The 22,474-nt window shown below is 55.7% G+C and overlaps 1 protein-coding gene across 1 annotated transcript in view; it reads right to left on the bottom strand.

The window, feature by feature from the left end:
* Window positions 1–1,943: 1,943 nt before the first annotated feature.
* The window catches only part of KLHL18 (kelch like family member 18), a 31,412-nt gene continuing 10,881 nt past the window's right edge, over window positions 1,944–22,474 (bottom strand). The window contains exons 2-10 of the mRNA XM_075082012.1: window positions 17,948–18,078; window positions 17,615–17,755; window positions 15,202–15,400; window positions 11,507–11,667; window positions 11,065–11,201; window positions 9,838–10,060; window positions 7,166–7,270; window positions 6,731–6,842; window positions 1,944–3,206 (exon numbers count right to left, since the gene is read on the bottom strand). Of these exons, the coding sequence (XP_074938113.1) occupies window positions 2,820–3,206; window positions 6,731–6,842; window positions 7,166–7,270; window positions 9,838–10,060; window positions 11,065–11,201; window positions 11,507–11,667; window positions 15,202–15,400; window positions 17,615–17,755; window positions 17,948–18,078 (1,596 nt within the window). The 3' untranslated portion in view covers window positions 1,944–2,819. The remainder of the gene's footprint in view (window positions 3,207–6,730; window positions 6,843–7,165; window positions 7,271–9,837; window positions 10,061–11,064; window positions 11,202–11,506; window positions 11,668–15,201; window positions 15,401–17,614; window positions 17,756–17,947; window positions 18,079–22,474) is intronic.

The raw sequence follows: 22,474 nt of genomic DNA, 5'->3' as shown, positions 1-22,474 counted from the left end.
ACTCATCTAACCACCCCATCCCCAGACGGCGATCACGCCATCGCGCCCGGAAACCCTCCCCACCTCGCCCAAAGACGCCGCGCCAGCCAGCCAGGGGATGAATTTCTCTCTGGTTTTAATATCAAAGTGCCCTTTTGGGGTGGGGACGAGGGCTGGTGTGCGCAGGGGGAAGAAGCAGCATGGCCGAAGCCCCGGGCGCTCGCCCGGTGCGAGGGCGGTGGGTGGGGGACGGCAGCGCGGTTTGCAGAGGCAGAAACGTGCTGCTATTACGAGGATCTTTAATGCATTTTGCAGGATTTGGGGGTTTTCCTTGAATTCGAGGACGTGGGATTCTCCGAGGGCTACCCCGAGCGGATCACGCTCTCCCAGTTTACGTTCCCCGGGTGAGCGGGGCTCGATTCCCCAAAACCCGGTATTTTTCTGCCCTCAGACACCAGCAGTTTGGGGCTGAGGCCGGAGGCGCTGCAGCCTCGCTGAAGGGCCAGAGCTCCCCTTTCGCTTTGGTTCCTCCACAAAGGAAAGAAACCCGCAGGGGACAAAACCCAGGGAGCTCGAGCAGCGTGGCCGGAGGGCAGCGAGGCCCCCGGGACCGGCCTGGGGTCATCGCCCACCCCGGCTTTAGCCGCTTTTGCAAATGTATTTGATCCAATATTCACGTTTTTAGGGCAGGAAGAGACGCTGGGAGGGAGGACGGGCGCGAGCCGGGGCACCAGCACGCCGGGGGAGCGGCCGCGCTCCCCTCAAAGCCTCCCCTGCGCGGGGCGGCCGTCGCAAGGACGCGTCCTGGAGAAGGTGCCAAGGGGTGGGAGATCAGAGGCAGGCCCGAGGCGTCGGGAGCACGAGCTACGCAACTCCGCCAGCGGCGCCCGAGGCGGGGGAACGCCGGCAGAGAGACGGAAAACCACCCCGCGGCCCTTCCCTGCGAGGGGACGGAGGCTGCCCCTTCCGCAAAGACCCCGCCGCGGCCCCAGCTCCGTTATTTCCGCGATTCACGGCCCGAAAAGCAACTCCATTTCGATTCCAGTGTTTGTGGGTGGGTTGTTTTTGTGGTTGTTTTTTTTTTTTTCTTTCCAAGAGTCTTAGCAGCATGGAAATCCCAAATGAATTCCCCCTCCAGTGAACCCCACGTTTGGTATACATGGAAGAAATATATATATATACCGACAAATTACATTTATAGCCAGATACGCTCATTATATATACCTAAAATATACATAGTACCTGAATATATATAGACATCCACATATACACCCAAAGTCAAAATCCCAAGTGACGCTGGGAGTCGGGTATGAACAAGCTGGGGGGGGGTCTGGGGGGAACAACCAGCTCCCCCCCGTGCGGCACAAGGTGGGGGATGGGAAGGGCAGGCCCCCAGCCCCCCCCCAAAACACCGGGATCAGGCAGGACAAGGGCCGAGGTCCCCGTCCCTTTAGCGGGGTTAGTGTCGAGTTCCTCCTGCCCGAGCGCGCGGGGCGGCCGCAGCCCGTCCCTGCCCGCCGGCCGCCGCGGTGCAGAGGTATGGCTTTGCCGGAGGGTGCCACGGGAGGGCACGGGCACGCAGGGAGCCCCGGAGGGATGGCGGTTCACGTTCATGCAAGAGAAGTGCTGAGGAGATGGTGCAGCCGAGTCCGGCCCGGGCACAGAAAGTTTCCTGGCACAAAACCCACCGCAAAGACCTTTCCCAGCGTAGCAAACCAGAAAACACCGAAGGCGTGGATCTCGCCCGCGCCGCGGCCGTGCCGGCTCCTCTCACGTGATTTTCCCCTCCCCAGCCCCTCGCAGAGGTGCTCACCCCGCGTGGGCTTTCTCTGGGCGGCCGTCCGCTGCCCCGCTGCCCCCGGGGACGGCGCCTGCCCAGAGCTGACAAACTCAACACGTATTTCTCGCCCTTCCTGAAAGGCCCCGGCCTCGCTCTGCTCCAGCTGCCTCTTTTACACCGACTCCGAAAAACACGTCAATGTTTAATTTAAGGGACATCTTTACAACGAACGCCTTAGCCTATTTCCCGTTTTGAAATCCTAAGACTGTTGCTTAGTGTCGTTTACATTCAGCTTCTCCTCCAAAGCTTCCTAAAACGATACGATGGTTTAACCAACAGGTTTTCCTCTTCCTACTTTCTCCATCGTGCGGCTCTTGTGGAGACGTTTTCCCCATCGAGCTGAAGAAAGCGCAGCCAGCGACGCCTGGGCTAAGCAGCACCTTAAAATGCAGAGCCTGGATGCGACCCGGGAACCGACGGCGGTGGGTTTTTTCTGGTTCAATAAGCCAGGTGAGCGCCACCCACGCCCGGCGGCGAGCCGCCACGACACCCCAACACTGCCGCTGGCCGACCCCTCGGGGCATCGCGGTGGCTTCGCTGCGGACAGAAGGCGCCGACGTATTTTCAAAGTCATTAAAGAGGCCGTTTTTATGTCGCAACGAAGCCTGCCCCCTTCCCGCAGCCTGCGGCAGCGCTTCCCGAAGGCGCAGCCGAAAGCAGACCGCAGGGGCGCCTGGAAAACCACCGGCCAGAGGGTTGGCTCAGCCGCAGCGCTGAGGAAGGGCTAACGGGTGGCCGAGGGAAGCGGGCAGGTCCTCGCTTGCACTGTGTTTCAAAACGTTGGATTTTTCAGGAGCCTCAGCCCAAAAAGCCAAGGGTAGGGATTTTGTTAAGTGTTTTGGGTTTTTTTTATCTTTTGTGTGTGTGCGTGTGTTTGTGAATGACACTTGAGCACCTAGAAACGCTCCTCTGCGTATATCACATCACAAAACCTTCCTTGAACCTCTCCCCCGCTTGTCACTGAAAAGACAGACCCCCCCCAACCCCCAAAGCTTTCTTCTCAGATGGTCAGGAGGGGTATGCAGCCCACGCCAACCCCTCCCTCGTGGCACACCATCGGGGCCATGAACGTCCAGCGGTTTGTCTCGGGGTCGTACATCTCCACCGAGCTGAGGTTGGACTGTCCGTCGTAACCCCCCACCGCGTAGAGGCGGCCACAGTTCGCAACGAGGGAGACGCGGCTCCGCCGGGTGTTCATAGGGACGATCAGGTACCACTGATCCGCCATGGAGCTGTAGACTTCGGCGACGCTGAGGAAACCCGAGCCGTCGTAGCCTCCGCAGACGAACATCTTGCTGCCCAGGGAGGCGGCTCCGTGGCGGCAGCGCTTGTTGAGCATGCTGGCGACTGGGTGCCAGGTGGCCGTGTGATGGTTGTAGTACTCCACCTGCAGTCAGAGAGAGCACACGGCGTCAGGGAACAGAGTCACAGACTGGCAGGGGTGGGAAGGGCCCTCTGGAGCTCACCCCGTCCCACCCCCTGCTGGAGCAGGCACCCCCAGAGCAGGGGCACAGGGCCGCGTCCAGGCGGGGGGTGAATGTCTCCAGGGAAGGGACCCCACAGCCTCTCTGGGCAGCCTGTGCCCCTGCTCTGGCACCCGCACAGGGAAGGGGTTTGTCCTCACGTTCAGGGGGAACTTCCCGTGTTCCAGCTTGTGCCCGTTGCCCCTTGGCCTGGCGTTGGGCACCGCTGAAAAGAGCCCGGCCCCATCCCCCTGACACCCACCCTTCAGGTATTTATAGGCATTGAGGAGATCCCCCCTCAGCCTTCTCTTCCCCAGGCTGAACAAGCCCAGGTCTCTCAGCCTTTCCTCCCAAGGGAGATGCTCCAGCCCCTGATCACCTTGGCAGCTCTGCGCTGGCCTTGCTCCAGCAGCTCCCTGCCCTTCTTGAACTGGGGGGCCCAGACCTGGCCGCAGCCCCCCAGGTGTGGCCTCACTGGGGCAGAGCAGAGGGGGAGGAGAACCTCCCTCGCCCTGCTGGCCACACGCCTTTCCATGCCCCCCAGGGCACCGCTGGCCCCCTTGGCCCCAAGGGCCCGGTGCTGGCTCAGGGTCACCTCGCTGCCCCCCAGCACCCCCAGGGCCTCTCAGCAGAGCCGCTCTCCAGCAGGTCCCCCCCAGGCTGTGCTGGTGCGGGGGGCTGTTCCTCCCCAGGGGCAGGACCCCGCACTGGCTCTGGTTGAATTATTATTGAATTGTTATTAGGACCCTCACTCGGGACCTACAGATCACACAGAATGTTTCAACACGCAACTGCAAGCTGGCCGGGGAGCTTGGGATTTGTTCCTTGCTTTAATACAATATTTACTATCATTATTAGAGCTTCTCTAACACCCTGGATCTCACCAGCCATTGCGTTTCACCCCACTCCCTGACCTCAGCCCAGTACTTGCTGGTGAGCTGGAGCGGGTCAATGGGGGAGACCACCCTCCCCACCCGATATGCCGCAGAGACCGCAGCACATGCTGCTTTGAAGATGGTCCCTCTACCTCTCTCCCCTTTCCCCAGCTTCTGTGTGGTGTTTTAAACACGTACTTGAGCCTCAGCACCAGAAGGGTTGAACGCCCTTCGATGAAAAGCTCAATGGCCACAGGATTGTGTCTTGATTTCGAGGAATTAATTTTCCTCACGCGCACAAGATCGCGCTGCTGCCCCAAGGCAGAACCAGCCAGAGCTCCGTCATACCCAAGAGCTGCACGTCCAAGCGGTCCTTTAACGATCCCCGAAGCCTCCCCTAACCCCAGGTCAGGCTCCCCATTCTCTCTGGGCAGCCGATTTCAGCTCTAATACTTCAAACTTTCCAGTTTCTCATGTCAGACCACCACCACTCGTGACGCAGTTCAAGCCGCTGTCCTGCACCCCCTGGCAAAGGGTTGGGTTTCTTCCCTTCCTCCGCCCAGGAAACTCCTCCACTTTCCCAAAAGGCTGACACCTCTTCCCTGCACGTTTGTAGAAGAGCCACCTGGCACCTCGGCGGGGGAAAAACACCCAGCCACCACCATTTTGTATCCCTCGCGTTTCTAGAGAGACCATTAGATGGACCCCTTCTGCAAGGGCTCCTGCGCTGCTGAACTTGTCACGCTCGGGAACATGCTCAGACAAGCAAGATTTGTAGTTCTTGGCTCTGGGGTACTTCAGGCTGCAGAGGACAGCCCGCCCCGATCTGCTGAGCAAGGCAGAAACGGTTATTGCTGCTCCCAGCAAACCCTTCGTCACAAATTTCTGAGGGCAGTGCATTAGCGACAGAGCCAACTCGGACACTGCGCCCTGCGTTCGCGCTCCCAAGCGGACAAACGAGTCTCTGCTGTTCTGCATCGGGTTTTTCTTTAGAGAACAGGCAGAAAACTCAAACGCAGAGCAGGTGGAAGAGGGCAAGCTGCCGCGTACCACCAACTCCCCCTGCTGTGAGGTTAGGTGCAAAGATAACCTGTTTCTGAAACTGAAGCCAAACATTTTGACACTGTCTCCCACAGCACCCTCCTAGAGACGCTGGCGGCTCAGGCTTGGGCGGGTGGGCTCTTCGCTGGGTAAAAACTAGCTTGGCCGAGCCCAGAGAGTTGTGGGGAGCGGAGCTAAACCCAGCTGGCAGCTGGTCACGAGTGGGGTTCCCCAGGGCTCAGTGTTGGGGTGAGTCTTGTTTAGTATCTTTATCAATCAAGGGCGCCCTCAGTGAGTTTGCAGGTGACACCAAGCTGGGCGGGAGTGTCGACCTGCTGGAGGGCAGGGAGGCTCTGCAGAGGGACCTGCACAGGCTGCATCGATGGCCTGAGGCCAACTGGGTGAGGTTTAACACGGCCAAGTGCCGGGTCCTGCCCTCGGGTCACACCAACCCCAGGCAGCGCCCCAGCCCTGGGGCAGAGGGGCTGGGAAGTGCCCGGCGGAGAAGGCCCCGGGGGTGCTGGCTGACAGCCGGCTGGGCATGAGCCAGCAGTGCCCGGGTGGCCAAGGAGGCCACCAGCCCCCGGGCTTGTGTCAGCCCTGGTGTGGCCAGCAGGAGCCGGGCAGGGATGGGGCCCCTGTGCTCGGCCCTGGGGAGGCCCCACCTCGAATGCTGGGCTCAGGTTTGGGCCCCTCGGGACAAGAAGGGCCTTGAGGGGCTGGAGCGTGTCCAGAGAAGGGCAGCGGGGCTGGGGCAGGGTCTGGAGCACAAGTGTGCTGGGGGGCGGCTGAGGGGGCTGGGGGGGTTTAGCCTGGAGAAGAGGGGGCTGAGGGGAGCCCTTCTCGCTCTCTGCAGCTGCCTGAGAGGGGCTGGAGTGAGGGGGGGCTGGTCTCTGCTCCCAAGTCACCAGTGACGGGATGAGAGGGAACGGCCTCAGGCTGCGCCAGGGGAGGTTTGGGTTGGGTGTGAGGGAAATGCCTTCCCTGCCAGAGGGGTCAGGGGTTGGCACAGGCTGCCCCGAGAGGTGGGGGAGTCACCGTCCCTGGGGGGGTTCAAACACCGTGCAGACGTGGCACTTGGGGCCGTGGTTTAGGAGACCTGGGGGTGTTGGGTTGGGGGTTGGACCTGATGATCCCAGAGGTCTTTTCCAAGCTTTATGATTTTATAAAACAGGCACAGAAAGCAGAGATACCAGCCTGACATCTGGGCTACTTCAGAGCTCAAAGGGATGCAACGATACAATGATATAAATAGCGAAGGAAGGAGGAAGACGACAAAATGCACCAACTCAATCGTTTGGCACTGGGGAACAAGAGTAGCACTTCCACTTCAGTTCCCAGCGGGTGCCTGGCTAGCTCATTTCTTCCTGAGCAAGATGGCCACGGAAACGACTGAATTTTGTGGTGCAAACACTTACAGCACTTAGGGTACCCAGGGACAGGGCACAGAGCCTTCCCAGCCCCAGCCTGACCCGTCCGCTCGCTGTAGTAGATGAGTTTCTGCACCAGGAACCCGCACCCCATGGACTTACACTGTTGAAGATCTGCAGGCCGTCGTGCCCTCCCGATACATAGATCCGGCCCTCGAAGACAGTGACCCCAGCAGCGCTGCGGTTGGAACTCATGGGGGTCACCACTGTCCACCTTGCCGGGAGAGGGGAGAGGTTAGCAAGGGCTCCTGGGGCACGGCACACTCCCCGCGGGTTATTTCAACCTCAGTGGATTTTCTAGGACTGGGTTCCAGTAACTCTCCTTTCACCACCTATTTTATTTAAACCATGTCTTTGTTCACTTGCGTCCAGGTCAACTGTTGCGAGGAGGGATGCCGCTCTGCTGCCAGGATATAAAGGCTTTTCCACGTCATTCAACATGTTTCTTTTACAGCCCGGATGCCCAGCAGTGCCACGGCGCGGCACTACCCTAGCAGCAAAGGGATGGATAAGCTTTAGGGGATGAAGAGCTCTTACTTGTTTGTTTCTGGAGAATAGGACTCCACGGAGTTGAGGGATGAGTTTCCATCGTATCCGCCACATACGTAGATCTGGCCGTCCAGCACCACTGTTCCCATGGCACTGCAACGAACAGCAGGACCCCGTGAGATGCCCATAGGTGCTGCCACACCCTCCGTAACACGGCAGATCTGCACAGCCTGCCTTGCTCGCCGCCTGCCATCGCTTTCACCCCACCGAACCTCCTCCTCTTCCCCTTGCTTCACCGCCAGGCTGCTCAACCCCACCTGAGTTCCATCACGAAAGATGCTTGCGGCATGAGCACGCCCCGTTTCCCTCATCAAAGGAGCTAAACCAAAGCACAGGGAGAAATTTTGACCCACATCGTGGGTTAAAAAATCCCAGCAATTCTGGCTTCCCGTGAAGGACCTCCCCACTGCTCCTGGTGGGAGGTAACTCTGGGGAGGGGCATCGCCGCCCAGCCGCAGGAGATGCGCTAATTGCTGTCAAACATAAAGTTCGTTAAACCAAGGCTCGTTAAACCCTGTCCTTTCACCTTGTAAATCACGTGTTTGGCTCACAAAGGCTATCAAATGGGATGCTTTGGACGAGAAACCAGAATCCCACCTTGAAAACTTACTTGAAGCTTCTCATAAAATCTCGGCAACACAATCCTCAGTGATAAAATCCCAGCACTACAGCTGGAGCCGAGCAGTTTGGACAATAACGGACATTTTCCTCCACAGAAGAGCATCCGATGCCTTTTCTGCTTGGCCTGAAGGCAGAACAACCCAACTGTGGAGGAGCAATTGCCTCTCACCGTGGGAAAAGCTCCCAGGAACCTCATTGCTATGGAAAAAAATGAGCTTTTCCACTACAAAGCAGAGCTTTGTGCCCAGGATTTCATGTACTCAGCCGCGTGCCCTGTGCTCTTCCCATGCAATCAAGGTCTCAGACCACAAAAAACCCCAAACCAGACAAACCACCGTGGCAAAGAAGTGCTGCAAAACTTGCAGGAAAGCGAAAAATTTAACAGCTCTCAGCGCCCAGGCAAGAGCGCAAAGAAAACCACGGCAGAAACCCTGGCTGCTAGGAATATGTTTAAACATAGAAGTAGCTACCGCGTTGCGGTGGGGAGGACGGGATGACCACACAACTTGATAGGTGGGTTTTCAGAATAACGCAGGGTAAGCTCCCAGACCCAACCACAGAGCCATCTCCAGGCTGGCTGTGAACTGTGCAGCTCTGTTTGTCAAGCGCAAACACCTTCTGTTTCACTGAAAACTCCTTTCCCTAGACGATAAAAATACTTCTCTCCTTCCCAGCCGGGATTCTCTTACACTTTCTGTTTGGGAAAGAAGATGCCAGCACTGGACAGAGATGGTAAAATGGGTTTATTTGACTCCTAACAGCACAGGAGTTTCCTACGTGGTGCTTACCAGTGCCTTACCTAGATTCATAGAACGGTTTGGGTTGGAAGGGACCTTCCAAGGCCATCCAGTCGAACCCCCTGCCATGAGCAGGGACATCTCCCACTAGATCAGGTGCTCAGAGCCCCGGCCAGCCTGACCTTGGGTGTTTCCAGGGATGGGGCATCTCCCACCTCTCTGGGCAACCTGAGCCAGGGTTTCACCACCCTCAGAGTAAAGAATTTCTTCCTACTATCCAGTGTAAATCTCCCCTCCTTTAGTTTAACACCATCACCCCTTGGCCTGTCACAACAGGCCTTGCTAAAGAGGTTGCCCCCACCCTTCCTACAGCCCCCCTTTAAGCACTGGGAGGCCGCAATAAGGTCTCCCCGCAGCTTCTCTCCCCCAGGCTGAACAACCCCAGCTCTCCCAGCCCGGCCTCGCAGCAGAGGGGCTCCAGCCCCCGGAGCATTTCTGTGCCCCCTCTGGCCCCGCTCCAACAGCCCCGTGTCTGTCCCGTGCTGAGGAGCCCCGAGCTGGAGGCGGCGCTGCAGGGGGGTCTCACAGAGCGGGGCAGAGGGGCAGGACCCCCTCCCTCGCCCTGCTGCCCGCGCTGCTGGGGATGCAGCCCAGGGCACGGCTGGCTCTCTGGGCTGTGAGCGCACATGGCCAGCTCGTGTCCAGCTTTTCACCCCCAGCACCCCCAAGTCCTTCTCCGCAGGGCTGCTCCCCATCCCCCCAGCCTGTCCTGACACCAGGGGTTGCCCCGACCTGGGTGCAGGACCTTGTACCTACTCTCTACTATCACACCACAAACAAATGGGGCTCTGACCGCCTCCTTTTAGACTCCTGCTCAAACCCTTACAGACCTCAACAGCAGAATTTTATCACTCTCTTTTAGTTTTATTTCACTCCTTGATGCCACCAAAACTGAGTCATCTCCATAGCTTGGAGTCCACACTGCTCAGCTGCTTTTTATTTACCAAGGTCTTAACGGCTTTCCTTGTAAATCAATGCTGGGATGCCCAGGTAGCTGCTGACGGTTCTCCCCTCTTCCCAGCAAGCAGTGCCCAGAATCAGCACTACTTGCCTGCCCAGGCAAATCCCACCTGCTTCCACACTGCTCCACTCTTCCTTTTTCTTTCGCTCCTTCCCCACACATTAAATTCTCATTCGGCAGCCACCCCCACCCCCCAATGCCTCCAGCCTTCCTACAACCTCATCCCCCCTCCACCCCCCCAGCTCCAAAGGTCCCCTTCCCACCGCACAAGCCACACGTACCTTCGCTTGCTGTTCATACTTTCTACTTTGGACCAGGAATCCATCTCCGGGTTGTAAACCTCCACAGTGCTCAGCCTTAGCTGACCGTCGTAGCCGCCGATGGCATAGAGCAGTCCGTTCACCACCGCTACCCCGACTCGGCTCCGGGCCGTCGTCATCGGCTGGCACTTCTCCCAGCGGTTGGCAATGGGATCAAAGACTTCCACCACATTCAGCGAGTCACCTGCATAAAAATTTGCTACTCAAATTAAAAGAGGAAGACCTGATAAAACACTCCACTAGCAGGCTTGCCTGTAGCAGAGGCGCGTGAGGGATAAGCGGTTGCTGCTCTGACCCCAGTGCTGGGGCTGACCCAGGGACTTTGCCTCCTTTTCTCTGGGAAAACAGCCAGGATCTCACACGTCCTATTCTGGGCTCGCACACATCCTACTCCAGCCTCCCGCTCCCACACCAAAGTCAAGCCAGAGGCGTTTCCCAGCCACATCTCTACACACCCGCAGACAGAGCCTGCTCTGAAAAATTCACATAAACTGCACGTCACAACGCAAAAAGATTGCGGAGTGTTCCAAAGCTTGCCCGTGCTCGGTACCCTAAGACTTGACAAGCCCTAGGCTGTGGAAGTGAGGCCTCTTATAACCTCGGAGGGGCAGCAGAGACCTGCAACGTCCCGTCTGTTGGTGTCGCTGCTTCCCGGGAGCGCAGCTTCTCTAGAGGAGAAGTCAGCCGTGTGGTGGTGTGGCTGGGGTACGGACCCCACGCGGCAGCGCCCAGCACACACCGGCTTTTCTGACCCTACAACTCACGTTAACCAGCTTGTTTGAGGCTCCAGCAGATCGTTTCACGAACGCTTTCTGTCCCCTTTTCACGCGCTGGCTAGGCTTGTGCAAGCGCATCGTATCGGCAGGTGTGATCCCGCGACCCCACCGACATCACCTTGAGATCTCCGGGTCCTGCTTGTTGTTGTAGGCAAGGACACCATCCTCAAAATGGTGATACTTTAAGATAGGCAAGAAGAGCTGTCCTAAATAAACCTGACCTAGACAGAGTTTCTAGACGGAAGACGTTAAACTACAGGCACAGCCCCCCTCGAGCGTTTCAGCGGCGGTCACAGTGCTGCACAGAGGAGGAAAAGCTCAACGCTTCACATCGGGGAAGTTCCCGATCTCATCGTCCTGCCCAGCAAACTATGCTGCTCTCCCCCCTGCAGGGAGCGGACATGCAAGGTACCTGCTGAGTTAAGTCCTCCAACGGCGTAAATCAATCCTGCGATCGAAGTACAGCACCGAGGACGGGTCTTGAACGCTGGGAGGTGCGGCCGGCGCTCTGGCATGAGGTGATAATCTTTTGCCTCATCAACCAGATCCCTGAAATCAAAGCCAAAGAGTTAAAAGAGCTCAGTTGCTATGATGAAATCTGACTGCCTTAAGTCAGATGAAGATGTAAGCAACTGATTTTCCCTCTCCACCGCCAATACTTCTAAAAGGCAACGTGGCCCTGCTGCCAGGTTAAAACAGGGGAGGACGCTTTGTTTTCTTGTTATGCGAGGTGCTCGTCCACGGAAAGAGAGAATTTCAGGCTCCGAGACCGTGAAACCACATTCCTGCCACCTCCACCCCACTGAAAGGCACCATCCCCTGGGTGCTTTTCTAACCCCCCGCCCAAGCCTCACCTGCATTTGTGGCAGCAGCGGACCAGGTCATCTTGCTGCACGCGGTCAGTGAGAAACTGAGGTCGACAAAGGGGTAGGCGGATTTTGGACAGCAGCTCGGGTAGGAACGACTCCCGCTGGTCTCGGTCATACCGTATCCAGGCTAATGCAGCTTCAAACACCTACAGAAGAGAGGCACGGGGAACTGGAGTTTTGTTGCTTTGAGGTTTTTACTGCAAGTCCCTACTGCTGCCAGTTGTCCGATGGAAAAGAAACCACATGTTGACAATGGTCTTCCCCTGATCTCCGATGACACGGTTTCAGGACAGGATGGCGGTGCTCTGCATCGCACCAGAGGGCTCTCCTGTCGCGCGATGCTTGGCTTTGGCATTGCTTCCTCTGCCCCTGCCAGTCTGCAACACCACCGACCTACTGTCCCGTGGGATGGTATGTTTAGTATGAATGTTTGCAGGGAGACAAGGGAGCGGGGAAGAGTTTTGTTAGAGGAGGTGGGACAGAATGCAAACTCTTGTTTATGTAGTGTCAAAAAATCAGGAAATCGAGGAAGAAAAGACAATGATGCTGCTCTGTGAAAACCAGAAGAGTGTTTTGATGAGGAGGATCCTCCTGTTTGCTTTGGATGTCTAGAGCTGAGCCGGTCACTCTGCACTCCCTTTGCAGGCACTGGAGAGGCAGACCTCTTCAAGGCACAGAATCACAGAATCCCAGACTGGCGGGGTTGGAAGGGACCCCTGGAGCTCACCCCGTCCCACCCCCTGCTGGAGCAGGCACCCCCAGAGCAGGGGCACAGGGCCGCGTCCAGGCGGGGGGTGAATGTCTCCAGGGAAGGGACCCCACAGCCTCTCTGGGCAGCCTGTGCCCCTGCTCTGGCACCCGCACAGGGAAGGGGTTTGTCCTCATGTTCAGGGGGAACTTCCCATGTTCCAGCTTGTGCCCGTGGCCCCTTGGCCTGGCGTTGGGCACCGCTGAAAAGAGCCCGGCCCACCCCCTGACACCCACCCTTCAGGTATTTATAAGCACTGATGAGATCCCCCCTCAGCCTTCTCTTCTCCAGGCTGAACAAGCCCAGGTCTCTCAGCCTTTCCTCCCCAGGGAGATGCTCCAGCCCCTGATCCCCTTGGCAGCTCTGCGCTGGCCTTGCTCCAGCAGCTCCCCGTCCTTCTGGAACTGGGGGGCCCAGAAATGGGCAGAGTTCACCTGCCCTGTTTCAGACGACTCCAGATTACAAAAAGGAGCCCGGTGACTAGTTTAGCTGGGGGCAGGTACTCCTTGGTTCACAGGACTCTCACAGTTAAAGCCCGAGCTGGGCTGTCCTACACTCTGGCGCTAACGTCCAGATGACTACCTTCAAGTCCCATCACTGTCACCGAAAGCAGAGCTCCCACTGAGCAGCACCCCCAGCGGTCGTGCGGACCCGGGGTCACGCTCCAAGGCCCACACTGCACGCCGCAGCCTCGCTGCTGCTCACAGGTTCAGCTCGGGGAGATCACAAACCCACCGCAGTCTCCCAGAAGCCACAGGAGAAGTGGGCACTGTGGTCATGGCCACCACCTCGCAGGACAGCCGCTCTCCTGTGGTCGTAGCAAAAAGTCCAGCAGTACCACTGACCAGAACAACATTATTAAGTCTTTCTTTTATGGTGGTACTTCTTCAACAGCACCATGGTGAGCTTATAGAAATAAAACAAATATACCTCCACTCTAGAAGGTGCTTTATGACCAGCAGATAGGCTGCACTCTGCTAAAATACTGCCATTTCTGAAGAGGGGGCTGGCAGCTGTCAGGGCACAAGGCAACATCAGCAGGGATGGACTCTTTGGGCTCCTACCTGCCCCACAAAGAATCCACTTGGAAAAAAAGCAGCGAGACACAAATTTGTGGTACGATATATAGCAACGTGACTGGAATGTGACGCAGGTTCTCCTCCTTTCCCATTTCAGACAGCCTGATTAACGAAGCACTCTCTTACCCTACATGGAGAGCGCTACGGGTCTGCTTTTCATTTGTCACCTCCTCAGTAACCTTTTCAGACAGAGCAGGACAGATTTCCTGGCTTGAGGACGGGCTCTGTTTCTCCTGCAGACTGTCAGCCCAGCACCGGCAGATTCTTGAGGCTGTTAAAACGTCCTAAGGTTGCTCAGCCCTGTTTCTAGGGGGTTTTTTTTTGTTTTTTTTTTTTTTTTCCTCTAGGAACAAGACAGTCTAGAGGAGCTTTTTGATGGCAAATTCAGTGGGACTTACATTATAAAATGCTGCAGCACTCGCAGCAAATTCTTTACAACTCAAAAACATTCACAGAATCATTAAGGTTGGAAAACACCTCTGGGATCATCAAGTCCAACCCCCAACCCAACACCCCCAGGCCTCCTAAACCATATCCTCAAGTGCCACGACTACCCTTCTTTTAAATACCCCCAGGGACAGTGACTCCCCCACCTCTCTGGGCAGCCTGTGCCAACCCCTGACCCCTCTGGCAGGGAAGGCATTTCCCTCACACCCAACCTAAACCTCCCCTGGCGCAGCCTGAGGCCGTTCCCTCTCGCCCTGTCCCTGGTGCCTTGGGAGCAGAGACCAGCCCCCCCCTCACTCCAGCCCCTCTCAGGCAGCTGCAGAGAGCGAGAAGGGCTCCCCTCAGCCCCCCCTTCTCCAGGCTAAACCCCCCCAGCCCCCTCAGTCGCCCCCCAGCACACTTGTGCTCCAGACCCTGCCCCAGCCCCGCTGCCCTTCTCTGGACATGCTCCAGCCCCCCAAGGGCCTTCTTGTCCCGAGGGGCCCAAACCTGAGCCCAGCATTCGAGGTGGGGCCTCCCCAGGGCCGAGCACAGGGGCCCCATCCCTGCCCGGCTCCTGCTGGCCACACCAGGGCTGACACAAGCCCGGGGGCTGGTGGCCTCCTTGGCCACCTGGGCACTGCTGGCTCATGCCCAGCCGGCTGTCAGCCAGCACCCCCAGGGCCTTCTCCGCCGGGCACTTCCCAGCCCCTCTGCCCCAGGCCTGGGGCGATGCCTGGGGTTGGTGTGACCCAAGGGCAGGACCCGGCCCTGGGCCTTGTTAAACCTCACACAGCTGCCCTCGGCCCATCGATGCAGCCTGTGCAGGTCCCTCTGCAGAGCCTCCCTGCCCTCCAGCAGGTCGACACTCCCGCCCAGGTTGGTGTCACCTGCAAACTCACTGAGGGCGCCCTCGATCCCCTCGTCCAGATCATTGATAGAGATATTAAACAAGGCTGGCCCCAAAACTGGGGAACGCTGCTTGTGACCAGAGTCAGCTCCTCTGGACTTGATCTTCAGCTCTGTGAGGAAGAGCTCCCTGCTAGTGCCCACACCCTCAGCCTCTCTTCCCCAGGACCAGCAGTTTATGAACAGTGAGGAGCAGAGCCAAGGGTCCTCAGGACCCACCAGCTTCTACTTCTACCACCAATAATCGAAACACTTCAAACCAAAGTTTTGCGAAATCTATGGTCTGAGAAACTCTACCAGGCGTTTCTCAGAGCAAGGTAACAATGGCAGCACAGACAAGAAGTGGGGCTGAGGGAGTCACCATAGCTCTATTTAGCACCTCTTCGTGTCCCCACTGTGCCAGGACACCTCAGCTTCATTCAGACCAGGCACAGGGTCATATCCCATTCCACTCCCAAGCAACCAAAAACCCTCCAAAGGAAAAACTACCTCTGCTGAGAGCTGCACTGGGTACACACCTGCTCTTCAGACTTCACATTGAGCTCATCCCTGGAAACGAGCTCCAGGACGTCTTCAAAAGGCAGCGCCAGGAACTCTTCGGACATGGATACCTCCACAAAGTGCTGATGAATGAAGCTGTTGGCAGCATCGTAGAGCACCGCACACATCATCGTCTCTGCAAACTGCCGCACTCCCAGACAGTTCTTAGGGTGAAGCCTGGGAAAGGGGGAAAAGGAGAGCAAAAGTAACATTGGTTTAACAGAAGGATAAAGAGAATTACAAACAGGTTCGGTGAAGCAGCGCAAGCCTCGGAGGACATGTGATGCAGTGAAAGCCACAGCCGCGTCCTCTTCAACGACGGCAGGTTCCAGCTCACTGATCGATGCATCTACACAGAGATCTGAAGGTGAATCCACAGCAAAGCCAGAGGATGGAAACCATAACTTAAAAACGTCTCCCGAGACCTGCCAGGGAGCCACTGGAGAGACTCAGCTGGCTCTGCATGAAGGGAAGCGTGGGGCTCTGCGCAGCGATCCCTCCCTCCCGCAGCTCAGGGTGCCTGGGCTGTGCAGCCAGCACCTTCTTTTTCTTTAAACTCCAGTATTGGACAAAGCTGGATTCAAGCGCATTGCACAAATACCAACCATCAGTCCCTGTTCTTCCTCTTACATCTTTTCTAAGCACCACAAAACAGCTTCTGTAACAGCTTCATAAAGCCATTTCCTGAGATTAAGGAGGCTTTATCACCAAAGACGCTTTTGCAACTGGAGGTTAGACAGCGAGAAGTACTGCTGCAGGTCTGAGCCTCTTGCCAGTGCAGCCAAACAACTACTGCATACAGCTGCTTGGTGGCATGAAGAAGCTGGACAAGATGATATTCGTTACAGCTCTGTGCTCTACAGAAACCGGACGCTCCTGTCCAAACAAGCAGCCCTGCCCAGTACAGGCATGCCACTGTTCAACACGAGCCAATAGTTGTGTTGTTTTGTGGCACTAATCATCAGATACTAAACTAAATACTACCTCTATGGAGAAAATACCTTGGGTTCTGATGGTTTCAGTGTCTAATAGTCTGCAAAAACCAGGCTCAGCTATTGACAGCGGTGCCCAGACGCGCATGGGGCCGCGCCGTGACTTGCGTCTGCTTTGGGGAAAGCGCCCTCAGTCACCGCCCTGTGCTGTGCTACGACCGAATACACAGTGCCGACGGGGGCACCCTCATGCGAGGAGGGCTCTCGGGGCTCGCGCGGGGCTTGGTTACGGCACTGCGGACCTCTCTGTGCACAGGGGGCTAAAAATATCCCAAACTTTAATTCTGTTTAAGAATGAGAGCTCAGCGTGCATACTGCAGCTCTTCGGGATGGTCAGAGTCCACCAATTTTCTTGTTATTAATCAGAAGTGACAGGACTCAATTTAGGACACCCAGCTGCTCTTGGCAGCTTTGGGAGAACTGTAGCAGCTAAATCTGAGAAACCAAATCACCTCGCTTAACCTAGGCATAGATACACCCATCTAAAGCTCACAGGGACTCAAAACTCAACGGAACCCATCTCTTTCCAGCTCAGTGTCACATCCAATACCTCAAATAAAATGGTTTTGCAAGGAAAATGAATACTCAGTAATCTTACATAATTTAAAACAAACTGCAGAAAGTCAGGAAACTCATGGGACTTAAAGTTGAGACACTTTAAACACGGAGGAAGAATATTTTTTCCCCCAACCCATGGTTTTAGGATACCTCTATTTAGAAGTAAAGAAAAATAACTGGCCGAGACGTTCCATGTATTTGGGAGGTATGTTTAGTATCACCCCGCGGAATCCACTGAACAGCTGCAGAGAAATCAGGCTGGGGAAACTAAAACGCGTTAGATTCCCTGGCACGATCTGGGAACGCGTGTGGTACGTTTCCAAAGAACAGCCCAGCTTTTCCGTTTCCAGATCATGCTGCCGGAACAGACTCGCGGCCAAACGCCAGCGAGGGAACTGAAAAACCTGGGATCGATTTAAGGCTCTGCCACAGCTTCCTGTCCAGCTCCTTGGCCCAGTCCCTTTGTTCCTCCCCTCTTCCACACGCAACAGCAGAAAAAATTACTGCAAGGCTGGGTTCGTTAGCGGCAGAGGCAGTCGCGCACCACTGGGATGGATAACAGCTAACTCTTAAGAGCTAACTCTTAAAAAAGGGAAACGTCCGCTCAGTTTTCCTCTCGGTATTAATTCCCACTGCTGGCCAAGGCCTTATATTGTGCCCCAGCATCTTATAAACCAGATAACTTATTTTATAGGCAATGAGAATGGTGAGTCTTGGGAGACACGGACCTCCTTATCACACGGCAGGAGACACCCCGCTTATTCCCAAGCGGGGACACAGATGACTTAAAACCTTGCTGCTGTCAGTGAGCCATAAGCACAGCCCAAAGACGAGCCCTTACCTCTCTCTGAGGAAAGTGCAGCAAGCGTCTTTGATGTTCTGCAGCTGAAGGAAACTTGCCCCCATCAGCAGAGACTGGACGTTCTGCTGATCTATTGCCAGGTGACCATTGTAGGCAAAGTTGATCAGAGCCTCAAGTGCACTAAAAAAGGGGGAGAAAGGGCAGAAAATCCACTGAATTCAAGCTGGCGTGGGACCCTACTAACAGAAAAGTATTTTCTAGCACCATTCACGCAGAGGGTTGGCTTTCAAGCCTTGCACGCACAACGCCGAGGCCCGCAGAGCGCTCACGGTCCCCTCTGGATGGCCTCGCTCGCGTGCCTTGGGACGTTACCTGGGATCCATCCCCTGCATGACAATCTCATCCTGCTTGCACTCCATCATGTCGTTGGTGAACATGGCATGGAAGTAGGGGATAGAAGCTGCCAGCACGATCCGGTGAGCGCTGAATTTATGGTCCCCTACCTAAAAGGAAAGAAAAAGGGAAGGAGGGGTGATCAGCACCATCCACCACCGGCCACACGGTCGAGGTGACTCGCTGTAGCATAGCTCCGCCAGCCCAGCAGTAACCAAGGGCTGGAAGTTGGACAATTCCCATTTGCAAACAGGGCAGCAGCCCAACCCTTAAATTCAGACTTTGGAATCCAGTTTTCCAGCCTCATAAGCCGCCATGAGTGGTCAACCGGGCAAAGACAAAGTAGTATTACAGCCCAAGAGCGGGTTGTCACCAGATTGCTCACAGAGAATGGCCAGGACCGCAGAGCCAAGTTTACGCAAATCAGCTCAGTGTTCAATGGCACGCACAGGTTTCAAACCCAGATCTGCTTCCCCCACCTGCTTGGGGCAGAAAATGCTCCCCCGCAGCCCTGCTTGCCCCTGACAGCTGGCAATCACCGATCCCACATCACCCGTCTGATCCCGGGGCACCCCGAGCACAGCCGCAAAGGCTCAACACGAGTCCTGGACCACAGTTATTCTGTAGAACTGAAAGCTGGGCGATGCGGACGCCCATTTCCTCTTCCTTAGCAATTCCTCTGAACCGATGCTGCGCTTACAGGTTAAATCCCACACGCTTTTCTTCTCGGCCAGCCATCCCGTACCTTCAGCTTACGCTCAGAGCCAGTCACCTTCACTGTAACCCAGAGGCTCACGGGCTCATCTTTAAACCTCTGCAGGTTCACTTTCACCAGCTCTCCCATACCTGCTCACATTTATATCCTCTAAAGAACCTTCCTGAGAGATACAGAGCAAGGCTTGGAAGGGGCTTCTTCAACTCTGATTCCAGTTCTCGCTCCTGCGGACACTGTACAATGTTTTATCCTCAGATTTATGCAGGTCTTTGGTTACTTCTCTGTTGAGTCAGTGATATCCCCCCCCCGCCTAATTTCCAGGCTAACCTGACTCATACCAGCCTATGCCCACCTGAGCTTGTGCAGAACTGCTGTTTTCCCTCACCTAACCAATATTTTCGCTTTTGAGCTTTGTTTTCCTGGGACACACAAGCTGGCACAGCAGGTCCTCTACTCTCGAGGTCATCCAAGAAGCCCCCCTCTTCTCCTCTGCGCTTCTCTACAAAAAGCTTCGTCGCCCTTTGATCTCTAGGCAGTTTATTAACAAAAATGTCGTTCACATTCAGGGTTTTCATGGTTCCCAACAGGGCCTTGCCTCTCCCTCTAGGCCCAGAGCTCTCACACCTGGTAAATATGACTTGCTGGGAATTTAGAAAGCAAAATTCCTGACACATTAAAATAAAGGAAACCCAGAGAGGAATTGGGCGCTATGCAAGATGCAAAAGCAAGCGGTGGGATTTTTTATTTTCCTTTTTAAAACAAAAGCAGACTCAACCGCCACAAATGTTTTTACAAGACTTTTTGGGTTTTTTTTTTAAAACCAGCTTGACCACCGAGCCGCTCGCTCTGCGTGCCTGCCTGCGCGACGACTGGGGCGCGCCAGCATTCAGCGTGCGGCCAGCCCACAGCGCTGCGTGTCTCGGGCACAGGGGCAAGTCTCCTCTGCCCGAGCTTCCTGGTTTAAAATAGTGCCGCAAACATCCCAACGGCTTCCAGGACTTGCTCCAGCCTGGCGGTGGCAGGGCTGCTTTTGGAGAGCTTTGCCTCCGTCCCGGTCAGCTTAGGTGCGCCTGAACCCCGGCCCATGCGGTCCACTGTGCCTGGATTGCCCTGCACAAACCCCGCTGTCCTGGATTTTGCAGAGTTCCCAGTGCCCAGAGCAAAAGCAGCAAGTGAAATGGTATGGACTGTTACAGCTCACGGGATAAAAAACTCACACAGCCGGTGACTCGTTCGCTCAAGATGGGTAAAACCCAGTAACAATCTCTTCCACGAACTCAAACCCACACGGAAGACATCTCAAAGGCCCCCAGACTTGAAAGAGCTGTGCTACAAACACCAGCAAACACTCTGCTGCTCTGTTCCCTTCTCTGCGGACTCAGCCGCTAGCTTATCTGGTGCTTCACCTCCACCTCCCGTGCCAGCATCGAGCAGGAGACAAGCTCCTGAGGCAGCTGAGCAGGAGCCAGACCTCAGTGGAAAAAGAGGCAGGACGAAGCGGGCTTGCTTGGCAGCCAAGGGCTAAGAAGATGTTCCAGGAAAGAGAGGGAAGAAGTGGAAAAGAATAAGGTCAGGAAGGCGAGGGGATGGATATTTTATACCGGCGAGCTGGTAAGGGTGCGCACGGAAGTTAAAAACAGCTCCACCGGTGCTACAGCAGCAAGTGCTGGACCAAAGTATGCGCTCCCTCAACGTGCAAAACCATCACCAGCTTCCTCGTGCACACGCAGGGGGACGGGGAATCTCTGGCAAAAGGAGTCGAGACCGTGAGGACTTGCAAAGGAGCCCACCGTCAAAGGGGGGACTGAGCTCAAGGCCACAAGCCCCAGCCCTGTCTGAGCAACAAACCCTTGCAGCGCAGGGTTCCCCACCCTGATCTGACACAGTCTCTTGCGAGTACAAACCCTGGCCTGGCCTCTCTAACGCAACGGGTTTAAAAATACATATAAATAACACCGGGTTTAATGAGAAAAGCCCATAAGAGGAAGGAAGCGATTCAAGAACCTGCGCACCCCTGAAAGCTGACAAAAACCTCACTGTGTCCACGGCTGTGAGGTTTCCACTTCCTCGCTCCGCGTGGCTAACCGCCAAGTCGAGCACACGTGCACACCAACAACTTGGCTTCTGTTTGTCTCTCCGTGTAAGCGAACGACCGAGGCGCTGCTCGTGAGGGAAGCCAAGAGGTAAAGATAGATAAAGAAGGAGATTTGGGTGCTGGAGCTCTTCGTTTGGCACTTCTCACTGGTGGAAGGTTTATGTACGACCAGCCACAACCTGGTTGACCGCGATGACTAACTCGCTGCTCAGCCTGTCCACGCTCCAGTCCCGAGGCTCAGGAATACCAGACCTGCTCGGCAAGCTCCGCACGCTCCGGCGCTTCCTGGCCCATTCCTACCCCGTGGATGAAGCCACTCCACCAGCCGCGCCTGCAGCACCCCTGGCCCAGCCCGATGAGGAACAAACACCGGTGAAACCAACACGATGGGTCTCATTATTTCCCCACCTCAACGCTGTTCTCTCGTGCATCGCACACAACGCCCGCTGGCCTGGGACGCTCGCGCAGACCTGGCAGAAGCTGCAGGACGTCTCCGGTAGCTCGGCAGCAGGACCCAGCCTGTCTTTGTTACTTCCCCAGCTCCTCAGCGCCACGTGCAGAGTAAGGTCTAAGCATCACCAGCACCATTTCGGAGCTGGGGGACCGACACCACCGCTAAAGCAACAGACACATGCCCACAGATGAAGCCTGCAGCTAAAGAGAGGTTTGTTCCTTGGTCAAGGGCAAAGGGCTGATTAAAAACTCCAGGCTATTTTCTTTCAGGCGAGATGCATTTCTGCTTTAAAATTTTTTCTTTTGCTGAAAATATTTTCAACTAAAAGGGCAGAGCATGCAGCGCGGGGAGTCACTGACCAGGAGCCGGCCTGGAGCATGCAGCTTCTGCAGGGAAACCCCTTCCTGGGTGTCTCAAACATCCCAAAACACAGGAAAGCTCCATTTTCCCTTTCAATATTTCTCCGGCTTGAAACAAGGTGAAAGAATAAGGCCTCATATCTCTAAAATTTTAAAAGACATCACGGTGCCTGAAAGGAAGTCGGTCCAACTGCAACACTTACTTTGGTTTAATATAGCTCTTAATTACAAGACGTGTTTGGATGAGCGTTCCCATCCAGGCAGTGCAGAACGTGGCCAAGCGTGCAAGAAAACACACTTTAGTTGAATTTCATTTCCACCCAAGTACAATTTGCCAAAAATCACAGGTATTCAAAGGTCATTTCGCCTTTTTAAAAACAAAAAGTAGCATTCAAACCGAATGGGCACCTATTGAAACAGTCCACCTGCTTCACATGCACACAGCGATCCTCTAGGTATAACCATCGCTAACCTTGCGACTAAAGCTAAAACCGAGTTCAACAGCAAGGTAATATTTACCCGAAACAAGCCTACGGCGTTGCCCAACAACGGGGGAAAAAGCCCTCATTTCAGAAAATAACTGTGAAGGACAAAAGCAACACCAGCTTGGAATTGTTTCTAAGATAGATTTTTGTTTTAAAGCGGACCCGTGTGTCGGACAGCCACCTAAGCCGTGGTTAAATTCACCCATTTCAGTCCGTCACTCCAGCCCGCTGCGCCCTTGGGATTTCCCAGCCCTTGAGCAGCTCACCAGCGCTGCTCCCGCGTCCCTCTCCCCCACGCTCAAGGTCACTCAGCGCTTCCTGCATCCTTTGCCAGTGCCGCATTTCTCCGCGTGCCATCGTGCTGTCACCCTCTGGGCGGCCGCGAAGGACCGTGCATC

The sequence above is a fragment of the Phalacrocorax aristotelis genome, chromosome 2 (assembly GCF_949628215.1).
Source record: "Phalacrocorax aristotelis chromosome 2, bGulAri2.1, whole genome shotgun sequence".
Lineage (NCBI taxonomy): Eukaryota > Metazoa > Chordata > Aves > Suliformes > Phalacrocoracidae > Phalacrocorax > Phalacrocorax aristotelis.
Note: the sequence above shows the minus strand (reverse complement) of the source record. Positions and strands in the feature narration are given on the sequence as shown.